Source organism: Lepisma saccharinum, chromosome 2, assembly GCF_977018435.1.
Source record: "Lepisma saccharinum chromosome 2, izLepSacc3.1, whole genome shotgun sequence".
In the NCBI taxonomy this organism is placed as follows: domain Eukaryota; kingdom Metazoa; phylum Arthropoda; class Insecta; order Zygentoma; family Lepismatidae; genus Lepisma; species Lepisma saccharinum.
The window spans coordinates 200794763-200812934 of NC_139230.1; the positions used below are offsets into that span (position 1 = coordinate 200794763).

General features: G+C 37.8%; 1 protein-coding gene across 1 annotated transcript; it reads left to right on the plus strand.

Annotated features, from left to right (window-relative positions):
* Window positions 1-3630: 3630 nt before the first annotated feature.
* On the plus strand, window positions 3631-17583 carry LOC145980999 (apolipoprotein D-like). Its single transcript, XM_083114097.1, has 3 exons — window positions 3631-3793; window positions 10411-10657; window positions 17269-17583. The coding sequence occupies exons 1-3, from the start codon at window positions 3686-3688 to the stop codon at window positions 17499-17501; spliced, it is 588 nt and encodes a 195-aa protein (XP_082970223.1). The 5' UTR covers window positions 3631-3685; the 3' UTR covers window positions 17502-17583.
* The last annotated feature ends 589 nt before the right edge of the window (window positions 17584-18172 follow it).

The following is an 18172-nucleotide window of genomic DNA, read 5'->3' on the forward strand; positions in this document are numbered from 1 at the left end:
GGTCAGAGTGCAATACTCGACTGCATTTCTACATTCCCTGAAGATGAGAGCAATGTATGCCCTCGAAACGTTGGAAGCCAACTCCAATTTAATCTGGCTGGTAACCCGAGAACACTTGTTCGAATCACGTCGCCAGGAAAGCTACAATTCCTATATACTGTATTGTAATACAGTCCGCAAATCAAACAAACTGAAACATCCATATGCAGGAGTTAATTCTAGAACATAACGCTTCGTGGCACGTTGTGGTAACCACTTTTACCCATATTAATTTTATGCATAGCTATTAATAAGTTCGATTTCTTTCTTCAGTACTTTGTCACAAAATATAACATTACAGTTCTAATTTTGTCCGGCACTTTGATGAAAGATGAGATTACCTGGAAAAGCGGAAGCAAGGAAAATTGAATTGGACGGAAGGGTGTCGTTACTGACCAGCTAAGGACTCAAATAACTCGTCTCATTTATCTGTCTGTGTCAATCTCTTGTAGCTCAAAAGATCTTTTTACTCCAGAATGAGATTGTAGACTTATGTTGCTCGTAGGTATTCAGTTACCAAAAAATGGAACCTAGGTAGGAAGTATTGCATGTCAATCGTTTTGCACAGTTTTGTTTGTAAATTGATATCTGGCGACAACTGTATGTTGTTGTGGGGGGGGGGGGATACTTCTCTGTCTCATGAAATATTATAGGGTATGTCATGCGAGTTACACTCCATCTCTGAATTTTCGCCTCTGCTTGTTCATATTCCTTGTTATCTTTGACACCTTTGACCAATCTGATATTCGAGATATTGTGCCTGTCAGTACTCGCGCACACACACACGTACACGATCACGTGTGATCTTTAATGTCTCTCTCTCTCTCTTTCTCTCTCTCTCTTTCTCTCTCTCTCTCTCTCTCTCTCACTCACTCTCTCTCTCTCTCTCTCAAGCTTCGCCAGAAATCATTGTAAAGACTGTCAGGTCATTGATATAAAATTGAATAATCGATTGATTTGGTGTTTTAAGTCCACTTTATGCACAGTAAGGCTACTCAGGACTGGACCTACAGTTTAAAGTGGGATCCGAACCACTATGTGCCTCCACCGGGTATCAAACCCAAGACCCCTTGATTACAAGGCGAGATATAAAATTGAATAGTATATATAATAATGATAACTAATAATAAATTAGACATATATTGCTAATACATTATTATTATTTCAGTCGGTAATTTTACGGTGTGTTTTCTCTCGCATAAAAATCCCATTTTTTGACTTTGAAAACTCATGGAACCATTTATTCCTTGGAGTAAGTGGCAGGATATGGAAACATGCGGTTCTGACGTGGTTTTACACTCAATGTGACAACCTACGACCTTTTGTTGTTCTTCTTGAATAGCACCCGACTGAGTTTTATCATCCCTGTAAGCTAATGGGATGCAACAGAAATGTTAATGGGCGATTCACTTTCACTTATTTTTTAATTTGAATGTACAACTACAATAAATTCATACCGGAAACACGTATTAATTGGTGCCAAAATAATAATAAAAAAGTTAGTATCCTCCGAAATGAAATCGTAAATAAGAATTGACGTATAACTCTGTGAAAAGAATGATTTACGTTGCTGTCAATAATAGAAACTTTCTATCATGTATTCGGACAACACTTCTTCCTAGCCATGTAGCTTCAAAATAGTAAAATGCTAGAGTTTATGCAGTAAAAACTTTGTTCGCCCAGATGGCAGATGTCTTGTTGGTCCGAAACTAATGTTGGTGGAAGATCTGACGCAAGAAATTGGAACTTTGTTAAATTATTTCAACAAACTTCTGTAATTAAGTTGTGTTTTGCCTTGGTAGATGAATTAAAGCGGAAAGTAGAAGTAGTATGAATTATCGAAACACTATACTAATAACTTTATTCCTCCAAAGTTCGTAAATTTATCTCACAAAAACAAAACTTGAGTTCAACTGTTCAACATTTTTCCTTAGGTGAAATGTACTGACAATGTAAGTAACACTAAGGCTGCGTCACGACATGTGAGATGATTTAGCCAAGGGTATGCTGAGAGGAGGGACATAGTAAAATGCTTCAGAATAGATATTCTGAAACTTATTTTATATTGTAGACGAAAGTGTGAAAGTGATGCACGAATCTTGTCTAATTCACAGGTGAGCTCTACGACTTTGAACTCCACGTAAGACACCCAACAACTGGGTGGATGTAGAGGTAGACACCACACTTTCACAATCTCGGCATTTACGGAGGTGATGTGTTTAGTACCGCGCTCCTGTCGCCTTTATCCATTTATTAGACTGGAGCAGCTTTATGCAGGGACATGGTCGGGAAAATTCGCACCGGAAGTCACCAAGCCCAGGAATCGAAGCTGGATCCCTTGTGTGACAGTCAGGTGTCCCACCGACTGAAAAAAGCGTCCTTTTCTTCCTCACACATACATGCATACTTACTTACATACTTTCTAGTATTCTTAAACCCGAAGGTTTGTGGCTGCAGCAACTTAAGTCTTCCATCTGTCCTTATCCAATCTTTTCCATCCTTACCGATTTCCTTTAGATCCATCCAACATTGGCCTTCCTACAGGTCTCTTACCATCAGATTTCCCAACAAGAATCCTGTAAACTCTTCTTTCCTCTCCCATTCGTGCCACATGGCCTGCCCATCTAAGTCTTCTTTATTTCATTATTCAAATAATATCTGGACATCAACACATATTATGCAGTTCTAAATTACGTATTCACAGAGAGAGAAATATTCCTAGCATCAATATTGTGGCCACTTAACTTTAAAACAGATAACAAACAGCAAACGAACCTTGAAATTGGTTATAGAGCGGGCGAAGAGAAAATTATTCGCGGTTAAATTACTCCGGTTTCGTTTATGGCAGTTGTGCAGAAAGAAATAAACCTAGTTCACCGCTTTTGCGCTTAGCGTGTTATTGAATTTAAATGAGACTCGATTATGAAGAAGCGGATCTTCCGTTGCACTTTTTAATTTCTACCCTGGAAACCTGTTTCATCCGAGAGGGTATTCAACCAAGGGATGCGCCATCCAACAGCGGCCTTGTCGTCCCCAGCTACCAAAACGAAGATGCATTAATTAGCTCCTCAGAGCTAATGGTTTTTCAAAGTAGCCATAAATTCTTAAGCTGCAATCATAACCCTGCATATTGAAAAGGAAATTCGTTCATTATAATGGTACCAAACGGCTCCCAAGGGTTTGCAGTGTACCCGATGCCTGTAGACATCATATCTTCTGGTCTTGAGATCTTGTTCTTTTATTTACCGTATGCAGTTCAATTACAATGGTGTGGGGGAGCAATGCAACACGCTATAGCCTGTCACGTAACCGAATGGAGCTTCAAGTCAAAGGAACAAGTTCTTGGAGGACCTTTTTTTCTTTTTCTTGAACTGGCCGAAGCGTGCATAATAGAATACTGTCATGCTGCCCGCAAAGAAACTGGGAGATTGGATTGCAACAAGCGCAAGGGCATTGCCATCATGACCTTCCCGTGGTTAAATTTTTTGCCCGTTTCGAAAGAGGTGATTAACCGTTTGTCGAAAGACAGGAGCCGCCTGCAGGAAAAGAGCGAGGATGTTGCTAGGTGCAAAGTTGTATAAAAGACCCGCAAATTCATCTCTGATGCACAAGTTTGGCTGCGCTGTTCAGTAGACGACCTTCCGCCATGTTGAAGTTTGTGATCCTTACTTTGGTCTTCACGGTATCCGTCCAGGCCTTCGCGAAGGGGAAATGCCCGTGGGCTCATGGGAAATATCCGTTTGATGAAGATAAGGTAAGTTGAAAGTAATTAACCTATTTCATCTACGCAAGACGATCTGCGACCGCTGCAAGCAAATCTTATAATTGAGTTGGTTTCTAGGAGACAGCTACATCGCCTAGGATTAAAGTCATAGTAGTTTGTAGTTTCTACATCTATAAAGACTAACCAAGTGGAGAAATGTCTGGCATCAAAATACAAAACTGACAACAAGATGACATTAAAAAATGAGAAAAATCTTTCCATATTTTGAAACGTAAATAATAAAAATAGTAAATGGAAATAGGGACTGAGTGGTGGATCTTGTTACCGAGGGTTCTGAGTTCGAGTTCTGGATTGGACATAATTGTCCTTTATGAGTATCCGTAAATTGAATCTAATCATTATTCATCCTCCTTTTTGGCTACAAGATACACAGAAAAGTGACGGAAAACAAGAAAACACATTCTAAATCAGTTAATTTGAAGTTCCTGGCATTTAGATTTGGTCGCTAAGTACCCAAATAAATAAAAATTCAAATACATAGTAACAATGTAAACATTTTCTTCAAGTTGATTTTGGACGATATAATAATATTATGCATCTTGATACTTTTACCTCGTGGAGTTAATGTTTACACTCAACGATTCCATATCAGAGCTTGGGCTTTTTATTAATCTTTAATAAGATAAAATTTCACTATAATCCATAAGTTTAATGATGTAAAGTGACCAATAAGCTAGCTGGAAGGGAAATTAACGTTTCTATCACTAAGTCCACATTATATTCAGATAGGCTAATCGGGACTGAATCTACAGTTTAAAGTGGGATCCGAACTAGTGTGCAATGTGCCTCCATCGTGTATCGAACTCGGGACCCTTCGATACAAAGGGCCACTACACCATCAAAAATCCAAGCTAGCAGGAAAGGATAGACTAATCACAACACAGAGAATTATAATTGTTTTGAGTAATTAACTCAATTTTCTTTCGGAGGAACATTTTTTGTCTGTGCATATGATTTTGTTTTTTTATGTTTCGTAGAAATAGAAGTTTCTTTTATTCTTTACGTGATATCAGTAAAATGGTAGATGTTATCAATGTCAACGTAACGTTGTTATCAGTAGATAACAACTATACCCAAGTGGCTGCCAGAAGCAGAACATATCTGCAATGTACCTACCACCCAAAGGTCGTTTTTACACCGAAGAGACACATTCCATATGGAATGTCAAGTGGCATTGTTACTTGAAAGTGAACCAACCCGTAACTGGCGTGGTGCAGATTGTAAAGTAAATGGCGTGGAGTGGTCAAGTGGACCACGGACTTGAATTCAATATTTCCATAAGTTATCGAAACAGTAGCAAACTTTTTCACAAATTATCATCTATTTCGGACCTTCTTTATGGAATTATGATAATTTTTTGTCATCTATTTCCGTTATTGCTGTTTTTACTATTCAATTTATCTAACGCTACAAAAATCTGTTCGTTTTCCGTAAACGGCTCTGTAAATATATTTTTATTGGACTGTAAGATACAAAATATAATTTAGTTGTTCAATTTCACAGAACATACATGTAGTTACCCAATGAAAACAAAATCACATAAATAAATTCACACAAAAAAATTCTGCACAATGCCAAAATAAGGGGGAAAAGCTAATTGATCGTAGTGATAGTCAGTGAAGATTACTTCATTATCACTTTGATCAGACGCCAGATCTGATAATTCACTTCTGCTTGCAAGATATTCAAGTGTATTTCTTATTTCAAGAATATTTTCACTAGAAAACGGATCGTCAACTCTGATTCTCGCACCAGGTTCCTTGTCGAAAGACTTACGCAAACGGCGTCGCATGGTCCGTGGGACCCACAGGTGTCTATTGCTCTTAAACTAAAACGCAGCAAGCGAAGTGGCGTCGGCAGGTTACGTGATATTCCAAAATATGAAGCTACCGAAGAGGAGAGAGAAGTACATGTTATTGCTTCAGAGAACGAGAGCGCTGTTCTAGGCCGCGGGTCCCAGGCCAGGGACCACACCACGCCAGTCACGGGTTAAGAAACAACGTTAACCTTTTTCACCGGAGCGACGTAACACGCTGATATGCCTATAACATTTCGCTCACACTAATTAGGTATCAGCACTGAAGAAGATCGGCATAGAAACCTCGCGATAGTCGCACGTAGAATGTCATGTGGCATGCGACTTCAAATGAACTTGAAGAAACAACTGCCAAGGGAGTGACATGATGCATTTCATTTGTTTCATAAGCTGCGTTCTCAGGAGTCGGATCACGTGGCATTCCACGTGAGTCGTGCCACTTTGGTGTGGAGTATATCTTTAGACTCAAACTTTCAAATTGCACGAGGCGTAAAGACTTTTACTAGTGGCACGCCAACCTTTAAATGCTGATGTTCTAGTTGGCCAAAAATGTATGCACTGGCTTGGTCACTATTTGGACATTATAAGGTATTTCTACTCTTACGGCGGGCGCTCTATATGCTGGCAAGGGAAGTGGGGAGCGGGGAATACACCACAGACCAACCAGACAACAGCGGTGGCGCCGAGAGTTACAACGTCGAGGGGAGGAACTACTACGTGCACCTCGTTCTACAGTCCTATCGCTGAATTGGTCGCTTCCTCGCTCCCCACTTCCCTTGCCAGCATATGGAGCGCCCGCCGTAAGACTGAAACAGAGTTTTTAGTTGGTTGGAAATTCGAAGAGACAATATCTAGAATTTCTTATCAGCTGAAATATATAATTGAACCGTGAATAATGATAAACCGGAATAAGAATAAAAATATATGATACTTAAATCAAGTCTGCTAAACAGCATTCTTTCTGAAAATTTGCTTCCATTGATATTGCTATTTTTGTATTTCCCGATTAGATTTTACGCACAAAATAGGTTTGAAGTTTAACAAAGTTTTTGATCCGTCTCTCATAACGTATTATGTATTTTACTTTTATTTTTGACAAAAATATTAATTATTGCACACAAATTGTGTTTACATTTTTATAAATGCAAATACCGTTTATAGTATTCTGCGTAAATCTTATGGCATGTTTTATGTACAGAAGTTAACTGAGATTAGATTGTCAATTGATATCCAAATCACAAAAATATGTTCGAACGAAAATCGAAAAAATCTGGATCCTTGATAACAAGGCAGTAATATCTACAGTAATATATTTCAGAATTTTGCCTTGAAATTGACTGAAAAAATAATCCGCAAATATACTGATATAAGTAATTTCCTTGTTTCGCTACACTATTCAAAAACTATATAAGTATAGCACATATAACTAGAAGTAGTTTACGCAGTATTCGAAGTAATGGACTCGTATTGTAAGAGCATTGGACGACGGTTTTCAAAGGGATTTGTACTAAAACCCCTTGAAGTGGTTTTCCTGTTCAAAGTCTTCTCATAAGGTCAAGTAGGCGTTGGATTCGATTTTTCGCTAAAAGCTGGAAAGGAAACGGTGGTGATGTAAGGTACTTGGCTCCGTGCCTAAGGTGTGTTTTACAGTTTTATAGACGCCTTCGACATTCGTCTAGTAGAAAATTTGCAGAAAGATATCTCAACCTTCAATGTCGAAAATATATCTTCTAAACAGTAAAAGAAAACCGCAGAACAATTACTAATTCATGTCACCATTACGCATCAAGGCACCCAAGCTTCAATCTCTTGAACTTTATTCTTGGAGACTAACGAGGCTCTGGGGCCTAGATCCACAGCCAGTATAATCCTCTGTGGAGTTTGGCCTGTCTCTTATCCATCTGTATGGCGAGTGTCTTTACAGCCTGATCATTTATTTCAGGGTTAGTGATTTTAATTCTTGGTGCGTTTTACGCGGATTTCAGTGTACTGGTTTTAGTTTTTCAATGTGTTTTATATTTGTTCTTAAGCCGACCTCCGTGGCGGAGTGGTTAGTACAGCGCGATACAACGACAGTGGTTCCGGTTCCGAATCCCGGCCTTTGCAAGTGTCGCTTCATCGATTTCATCATATCGTCACTCATCCTCATCTTTGCAATTAGTCAAAAGTGGTATAAAAGGGAAGTAAAATAAAATAAATAAATCAATCATATTTGTTCTTGATAAGTACTTCACCATCAAGTCTTTTAAAAGTATCTGTTTTCGTTAAGAGGCTTATGCCCTCGTATTAAGAGAAAGCAGCAAATAGCCTCAGTGCTGACGCACCCATTATAACGGGTGTCCCACTGGCTTTCGAACCCGAAAAAAACATTATAATTTCCGAACAAACATACATAGGAAAATGAAATTCACAATACACGTACCTTGTTGCATGCTGAATACGAGGAAGGGTTGAAATTGAACGCACGCGTCAAAACAAAGACGGTAGGTGGCGCCAGGGGAAGTGATGCGTGTGGGTTAGTGTGATGCGCGAGTCCCTGCATCGCGAGGATGGATCGGTACACCGTACCAGAACCCGTGTTCATTGTAAAGAAATATTGGATATCGGGATCGTATCAGACCGTTCAACGTGAATTTGGACGCCGTAAAGGACCATTGAAGATGGGAGTTTGGTGTGCAATTTCCCGACAGCGTATCATTGGACCCATCTTCTTTGAATGGCACAGTAAACACACAAGTTTACTTACACATCTTCAGTGCATTTGTGAATCAGCTGGATGATGAATAACTGCGTCGCGGTTATTTCCAACAAGATGGAGCGACATGCCATACTTCCAACGTCTCCATGGCAGAAATTGAGTCCTCTTTTGGTGACAGAGTCATCTCCAAAGGATTGTTGTCGCCAAGATCCTCAGATTTGTCACCTCCGGATTTCTTTTTATGGGGTTTCCTTAAAGGTTGTGTCTACAGAAACAAACCACGATCACTGCAAGAGTTGCGAAACAACATCGAGAATCCGATTCTCGAGATCACACCGGAGACTCTACATCGGACTTTTCCCAATATGGAACACCGTGTATAAACATTTCTGGATGTCCAGGCAAGACACTTGCAGCACCTGCTGTGACGATCATGTATTCAGCATGAAACAAGGTATAAGTATTTTGAATTTCATTTTCCTATGTATGTTCGTTCGGAAATTATAACGTTTTTTTCGGGTTCGAAAGCTAGTGGGACACCCGTTAGTTAACTAACATACATACGTTGCATGAGACACACCGTTCCTTCACCGGTGTCGAATCCGGGACCCGTTGATTACAAGGGGATGGAAGATTTACAGAAATTAACGTGGAAATTGCTAAAGTTGCCATCTCCACAATCATTTAAATAAAACAAACAAACAAAATGTCAATAATCCTGGTGACTTGAAAATTTCGAAAACGCACGAACGTATCAACAACATCAGATAGAAGCGATGCCAATTTTTTCCTTCGCCCTACGCAGCTTGCTTATTTCCGAGCCTATTACAGATGAACCTGAGAAAGCAACTTCATTTCTTGTTCAATTTGCTCGGCTCGAGATGAAATTCCCCACACACTGGAACAGAAAAGCCAATAGTCGTTCCTTAAAGTCGCAGCCAGGAGCAGAGTAAAACAGATTAGCAACATTTTTAAAGAATCTTGAGTAAGAAAACTTTTCGAAGTTTCGTGAAACTAATAAAAGAAGTGAAATGAGAAAAGACGAACTCACGTGAACATTGAGATTGCACAGGAGGTAAGAAAATACAGCTCTACAACATGAAATAAAATAACCAAGTTTGCTCACAATATACAAGTAAAAGTCTCTACTGTGCCGATTACTTATCCATAATGAAACAAAATGTGTTTGTTCCAATATTATCAAAGTACATAAAACATAAATTAAATATTACTTGACAATAATTTCATTCACAGTTCCATCGGTAAGACATCTATCATGTAAGAAACCCAGGTTCGATTCGCGGCGAGGGTGTTCTCTTGTGGGAATTTTTCTGATCATGTTTCTGCCTAAAACGACTCTGGGATTCACCTTCCCTCTGCTAATTGCTAATTTCACCCCATCGACTACGGCTGGTTGATATAGAAAACTACCTTTGAATGGACACATATCCATGCATCATGTAAAAGGAGATATTATTCTACTTCAGTAAATAGACAAAGTTACATAAATTTTCCAGAAAGTAATAAGTGCATATTTTTGTAAGATAATTATCACATGTTTTCTTTTCTGTTTCAGAATACTTTTATTTAATTTTCAAGTTTTTTTTCGAAAATATATCTATTTGATATGAACCTTAATTCGGTTATTCGCTAACAGAAAATTAACACTGCCTTAGTATAACTAACATTTATATATTAATCCATCACCCACTATACAATGAGAATCGAATAGTGATATACTGTAGAAAAAGTTTTTAAAATTATAATTTTGAATTGAAAATTTGTGGTTAAAACTTACTTATGAATATGTTCAAAGAATACAGCAGGTCTTTTCTCTATCACATGTCTTAAACCTTAAGAATAGACTGGAAAATTACATTTTCACCATACAGTACTGTTAGAGAGAACTTCTTTGGTTAACTTGTAAACAGTTTTAATTGCGGGTAAAATTATATGTATTCCTTAATTTTGTAATGTAATTTATAAGCGCGCAATAATCTAAAGCATAAACATAAAAATGTTTAGTTTTCATAGATTTTTCCCAAGATAATTTCTCTGTTTATTCTCTTTCAGTTTGAAGGAGATTGGTACGTTGTTGCTGCAAATCCCAAGAAGGGATTCGATGAACCATCGGCTTGTGGTAAGGTCAACATTAAATACCAGAAAAGCGAGAACGAAACTATGATCCTGGGAAGGAAATCGTTCAAGGAAAATGACACTGCTTTAACAGCTGAAATTCACGCACAGCCAATCAAGAAAGACTACAGTTCAATCTCTCTCGCTGCTGCAAAAAGGAACCTAGAAGGAGCTAAGTGGGACGGTAAGCAAGAGTTAAATACTAATGAACACAAATCAGTTCAATTTTTTCAACACCTCTAACAAATTTTCTCAAAAAAGTCATATTCTCCCCCCCCTCTGTATATAGATACACACAAAGCACACGGCTCAATGTCAACCTTTTTTCCACGTGGTACACCCTGGACTGCCTTGTGCAGACTAACGCAGCTCTGGTACCTGGACCTGCAGTCAGGATAATCCTCTGTAGGAATTCTGTTGTGCCATCCATTTCATCCATCGCATCGTATCATCATTCATCCCCATCGGCGCGATTAGCCAAAAGTGGAAGGAACGCGACGTAAAATGACCTAATTCAATCAACCACACACACATACATACAGAGCTTCTTTCTGGGAAGAAAAGTTCTGGTACTCTTCAACTTGGTTTGTTATTGTGTTCACCATAAGAACTCATGCTTGTCTGCAGGGAGGTCCAAGAACAGGTCGCTTGACCCCCCTTAAAATAAGGAAAAACTGCCTAATTTTCCCTTATTTCAATCTATTTTGTCCCCTTTTCTCCTTGTAACTTCTTTCTAGCTTCCGACCTTTTCCCAGTCTTAATATCTCTTCGTTCATGTTTTCTTCGTCTCTTATTAATCATTTCTTTTTCTGTTTTCCCTCTATTTCTGTTTTTTTTCTCTATAGATCTCTGCTATATCTCTTCTTTCTCTTTCTTTCGACCTTTCTTTCTTGCTTCTATCTTTCTCTTTCTTTCTCGCTTCTATCTTTATCTTTCTTTCTCGCTTCTATCTCTTTGCAATTTCTCTCTTTCTTTCTTCCCTAATCTTTCTCTCTCGCCTTTCTATTTCATTCTTTCTTTCACTCTTCTCTCTCTTTCTTCTCTACAAGGTTCCAGGTTATTTACTGGCCCGGCATGAATGTTTCTTCGTGAATGTTTCATCTATCAACATTCAACCACATGGTTGCAATAATGAAAAATGTCACAACCAATGCCGTAAAATAACAGAAATATAAATGTCAAAACAAATTCAGTTTACTCTGATAATGTGTAAATTGCTAAACAAACAAAACAAGGGAAAAATGTAAAAATTGAGGGATGGATACATTTAAAGACATATTACTGAAAAGATACATTTCTCACTCAGTGCTTCTAAAAGTTACTTTTTCCTCAGTCAGCTCAATTGAATCAAAATTTCACAGAAGTTATTTTTGAAGATCCATTTCTTCCGTCCATCACGCTCTAAAAGTTTACGAAATTGCATTTTTACACATCTCCATGCTACACATTAAACCCTCATTCAATTATCTTAATATTATTATGTTATCATAACTCATTCACTCGTGTGCAGTTTTCTCTATTCTACAATCAATTCATTTTACGTTCAAATGACTTTGGAAAGTCCCTTGTTTCAGAGAATAGAACTTTTAACAAGTTTCGAGAACAGCTTATGATATTCTATAATGGATTTGCTAACTGTGGTCCATGACTAAAACGTGGGGGGGGGGGTCAACTCCGGGTATGTTTTTTAAGTGTTATTTGATTGATTGATTTGGTTTATTTTACTTCGCTTCTCTGCCACATTTGGGTAATCTCGAGGATGATGATGCGTGATGATATAATGAAATTGATGAAGTGACACTCGTAAGGAACACCTATGCCCAGGCCAAGATTTAAAATAGGGACCCCTCGCGTCGCAGGGCGATGTGCTAACTTCTCGGCCATGGAGGTCGGATAACGTGTAATTTGAAATGAAATACTACTCTGAATAGTATTTCGTATCTCGGAAACTAACAGTGGTAGAATCTGGAATCATACCTCATTGTCTTCAGAATAGATTAGCCTGTGAGGCCATCCTCGTAAAGGGTCAGTATGGATTGGTATAGAAAGATTTCTAAAAATATATTTGTACCCCACTCCAGGCAACACCGGAACTTTAGGGTTGGGAACGGTACCGAAATATTTGTTCCTATATGGTTCACTCTCGTACTTACTTTTTTAGGAAGTTAAAACGTCATTTAATAATAAAATAAGTACCCTTTCTCAAATAACCCTTTCCCATATGTAGCGACAAAATAGAAGCTCCTCCCACCTCCTATTATGTCATATGACCGTAACAGTGATCAAATTTGTCGTTAAACACTATAAACTCATGTAACATTCTAACAACATTATTCGAGTTCTAGTGTGTTTCTAAAGTCCAATATTAAATTATGACACCTCACTCATGGTAATACATATATTGTGCCATGCGTTAACGCAAATACATACGCGGTACTTGACATAATGGTGTATTACGTCGGCATTTAAAGGCTATAGATTGGTGTGCTACTAAACACGGGTCCTGGTGTGAAATCTCCCGAGTGGATATATCATTCAAATAATAATAATAATAATAAATATTATTATTATTCATCCCGATCATCGTGATTCCATCAGCAGTAAATTAAATTGACAGAAATTGCGCCACAATTGTTCCTCCGTGATGGAGTGGTTAGCAAATCGCCGCTACGAAGCCAGTGGTCCCGGGTTCGAATCCTGGATTGGATATGGGTGTTCATTGTGATCGTCATCATATCATCACTCATCCTCATCCTCGCGATTAGCCAGAAGTGGAAGAGAAACGACGCTAAATAACAAAAATTATATCTTATAGGTGTGTATTTGTTATAAGACCTTCGAGTATTTGCATTACAAAATCAAGTGTTCCAATATTACTAATGCCTGTTCATCTCTCATATAAAATCCTATTTAATGATATTTGTAAACTTCTGACCCACTATTATTACCTTCATGAGCATGGGCATCTGGAGGGGGGGCCGAACGGGTCGGTGGACCCCCCTGGAAATGACATCTTTCATTTAAAGATACAAGAAAGCCGAAAGTTTGTTACTCTTATTGTTACGAACAGAAATAAAGTTAATTTAGTTAGTATTTGAACAGAAAAATCAAAGTAAAAATGCATTGGATCGAAAACATTGAGTGAAAAAATACAGGAACAAGGTTATAGTCTACCATTTCACCGAAAGAACAAATAGTTCCACAGTTTTCAAAATTCAAATAATTACAGTTGTAGGTGAGAGGTCACACAACAAACTTTATGAAAAAAAAACCTAATATAAAGCCTTCTCTTGAACGAAACGTGCAGAAGTTAATATCAAAATGAATTTCAGATACTAATTGCATAAAATGCAAAAGAAATAATAGAAAATTGATGTGCGGTATTCACTTGTTTGCTGGATCGATTCTCCCCATTTATATAATAATAATAATAATTATTATTATTATTATTTCGAATAGCATTTACTTTTGTTAGTTTATAATATTTATTATTATATAATAACATTTATAACCTTCTTAATAATACTTATTATTTTTCTGCTATTCATCGTTTATCATTTGCCTGATTCCCCTGCAAATATTTCTGGCGACGCCTATGTTCATGAGCATTGTAAAAATGTGGTATGTTTTTCAAGCATCTGTGAATGCGAATAACAAGAACGGCCAATTTAAAACAAGATATGTTGAGCTTTAATGCATTGTTTGTGCTTTACCCTCTTAAATTGCTTTGTACAGTTATCAACAAATCAGAGAACTGAATGTTCGTGCAACTTTCCAATTTCAATTAAAAGTAGTTATTACATATTCTGAAATTTCATTTAGCATATCATGGTGGAAATTCACATTCCTGACGTCCCGTGTTCGTCAGCATCGTATAATTTTTAATGTCTACCACTTTCGATGCAACAGAATGGAGATGCACACAAAAGATAAAAATTCTCAGAAGGGAACGACGCCAATAAAGACTCCGATGTAAAAAATCCACTAATCAAGACAAGCCTTGTAAAGAAACATGACGAGATAATTTCTTGCGCGAGGAAACCTCTAAAAATTGTCGTTTATCATAATGTTCCGAAGAAATGATAGGTTCCGCTCGAGTAACACAAGATAAATTCCTATTTCCTTTCATTATCAAATTTTTCTATTTCTCTTTCTCATGTAGTTCACCCTATTAATCATCTTTAGATAGATCAACTTATGTTCTATTATGAACAACATGTTTAAGAAAGTAGGTAATATCTTACTGTTGAACGCCTCACCGACAGCAGAGTGGTTAACGATATGGCCTTGTAATCAAGTTGTCCAGCTTTGATTTCCGGTGGGGGCACATTTAATGTTTCGGATCCCACTACTAAACTGCTGCAGATTCAGTGTTCATTAATCGCACTGTGCATAAAAGAGACTTAAAACTTGACCTGTGTCGAATGTTCACTATCGAACCTTGTAAACAGAGAGCACAAAAAATACACTAAAATATACCAAATTACAAACTCTGATTAATATTGTTGTTGTCTTATAGCCTTCAAGTGTATAATTTGTACCAGATCTTCAATCTGTCTCGGAAATATGTGGAGCAAGGCCGCACATAACTGAAGAGAAGGGGAAAAAGCGAGAGGGCGGAGCAAAGGAGTGCGCGCTGCTGCAAACGGTTGGTAGCTGCAGCCGCTTTTCCCATCCAAGCACTCACGCCTACTATCACGTGTTCATCGAGCCACTACTTGAGCAGAGACTTGTTTTCGTTCGCTTGCTCCAGAGATTCCCAGGACCAAGCTATTAAAGTTTCTTGATCTGTGTCCAAATTTCACTATCGGACCTTAGAAACGGAGAACGCAAAATACACTATAAATATACAAAATTGCAACTCTAGTGTATGTGCGGTTTTATAGCTTTCAAAGTGTACAATTGCTACAAGATCTAATGATGATTTGGAGCTACTGTGCAAGTTCCGAATTTTCTACGTTAGTTCTTAAGGATCTGAATCATGGATAATCAAGATTTTCTTCAATGAAAATGAATCCCTCCTGTTGGATGTGTACAGACTACAACTTGTCATTTGACATCTGCGAAATCTTTGTAAGGCCAGAATTCTTAGTAATCAACAAAACAGAAGAAAAGTCCCTGGTATTGGGTACTGAGATCAATAAAGGCACACGCCTTCGACGTCGGCCATTATGAAGCTGACGTGATCAACACAATTCTTCGGTCGACTTTACCGCTTTGCCGCTTATTCAGGGACAATAAGGAAGAAAAAGTTGTCTTGAGATCGAACCTGGATCTCCCTCGTTACAGTCAGACACTACACTGACTGAGCAGTGAGTCATTGGAAAATTGGTCCTGGGTTTGAATCCCGGCCTGCGCATGGGTGTTCTTGTGAGTGTCCCTTCATTACATCATCCGTCATCCTCTTCATCGCGATTAGCCAAAACTGGCGGAAAACCAATGCTAAATAATAAAAATCAAATCAAATCGTTGAAAAATTGGCAATCACTTCAGTAATTATTTCTAGGGATCGAGAGAATAACTCAGAGTTTACAGCGCTAACGCTCCTGTAATTAGTTTTGCAACAACATGAAAAAATATAGATTATGCTGTTTGGGAACCAAGGACAGATTTCAATTCTATTACCGCGATACCACCATCCTGCAAAATTTAAATATCACTTCATAAGCGTACCCTGGATTTGCAACTATCTGTGCTTATACTTCCTGGAACAGGGAAAGCAAACGTGAAATCGCTTATACCACACAATCAGTTTCCCCACTCCATTTATCATTCAGCGAGATCGTAGAAGTGAATAATGATTAATGCGTTGTAGTGAACTGTCATCTACTTGTAATCTATAGGATTCAAACTAAATTAAACAGGACCACACGATGAAATCCTCGACTGTTCCGCTCGGGGTTTGGTTCACTCTTTGGGTATTATGCGATATTTTCGTTGAAATTGGAAACTAGAAAACGATTACCTTCTACTGACAGATTATTGAGAAGTTATAGTTAGAGCCAACATATACTAAATTATGAGTGATCTAAATATTGAAGTACGGAAGTGCGCGTCAGTATTCAAAAGGGGATTGGAATGGGAAAAACAAAGCTACCAATCTGTGTTTAGATTCCTAGGTATATAATTTTTCGGAATTTCAATATTATTCAGAATTAAAGGGTTAATACAGGCTAAAAGTTGAAGCAAAGTTACAAACATTTTAATTGAACTCAATTATCGCAAGATTTGCAAGATCTAAAGGAGAAATAAAGCTAATACAATTATCGCGCGACAAATCAAACATTATCTAAAATAATTGCTTTGAGTACATTTGTGTATGTTTAATAGACGGAGCAATGGCAGTAATGTAATTTTTACGTTTCTCTATGTAGGTTTATATTGAAATTTTACTTAACGTAGCTTCAAATATTTACATTGGTATTTTTTATATTTTACATATGGTATTTTGGGAAGGGGGTCTGATAATAGGAAGTTTTCAGCAACAATGAAGGTATAAAAACAATTAGATCACAATGCTATCCTTAGCTACATCTGTGGCACATAGTGGTTCGGATCCCACTTTAAACTGTAGCCTTTCTGTGCGAAAAGTGTGACACACACACATCCACTCTCCGCAAAAAAATTCGCCTCTCTCGGCTTCTGAACTAAGACATATCAGGTGAAAATCTGAAATGTGGATATAAGCTCTGAAATCCCTCTTACATTTTTGTTCAATTCAAACACTGGTGCCATGAATATTGTAGTACTAGAAATAAAACCATGTACTTATGCATTGCTTTATCATATTTCCAGGTGTTTACAAACAAGTTGTGATCGCTTCAGACTACACCAGCTACGCTCTCTCGCTGTCCTGCAAATCAACATTTGATCCAGAGGGCAAGACTTTCAGCAGACGAATGTTTGCCGAGATCTGGGGCAGGGAACCTTCGCTTCCAGAGATAACGGTTAACATTCTGAAGAGCATTATCTCAGGATACGATGTAGAACCATCAAGCATCAAGCTGGTGGATCACTCGAATTGTTAGATTCCATCCATCATCATAATGTTTCAATTTTGTCACCTAGAGATGTGACACACATTAATTAATAATATATTTATAAAAATATGCAATATGTATTTGATTTTAATGCTCCTCCTTTTCCCGTTACAATAGCATTTTGTAGCAATTACAAAATTGTGCATGTTTCATGTGATACATTGTTTTGTACCAACGAACTTCTACCGCCTACACCAAAATTAAATTCTCTGGAATACTACGTTCAAGAAAGGTAGAAGTTCGTAGATAGAATAATTATCTATACACATACGTACATGTATAGATATAAAGAGTCAGGGGAAAAACCAGGTAAGTCAATTTTCTGCGGTAATCGAAGCAGTGGTTGATGCTGTACTGGACTTTACAACATGCTTTCTTTCGTTTCATACATTTGAAACTTCCATTCGTCAAATCATATGTCTTTTGTACGTACCTCTGTTCAGTAACGTTAAGTAATTAAAATTTCATTTTTCTGGAGTTTGACGAGCGTTGACTTAACTGGGTTTTTTTCTCTAACCCTTCATGTACAGGGTATACACAAATGAATGGTGAGGTTATAAATGTCAATAAAAAAAATATTTTTCAACTACGTGGTTGCAGCAAACACGGTTAGAGGCGAAAACTGTCCCAGCTTTTGATATGTGAATTAAAGTTACAAT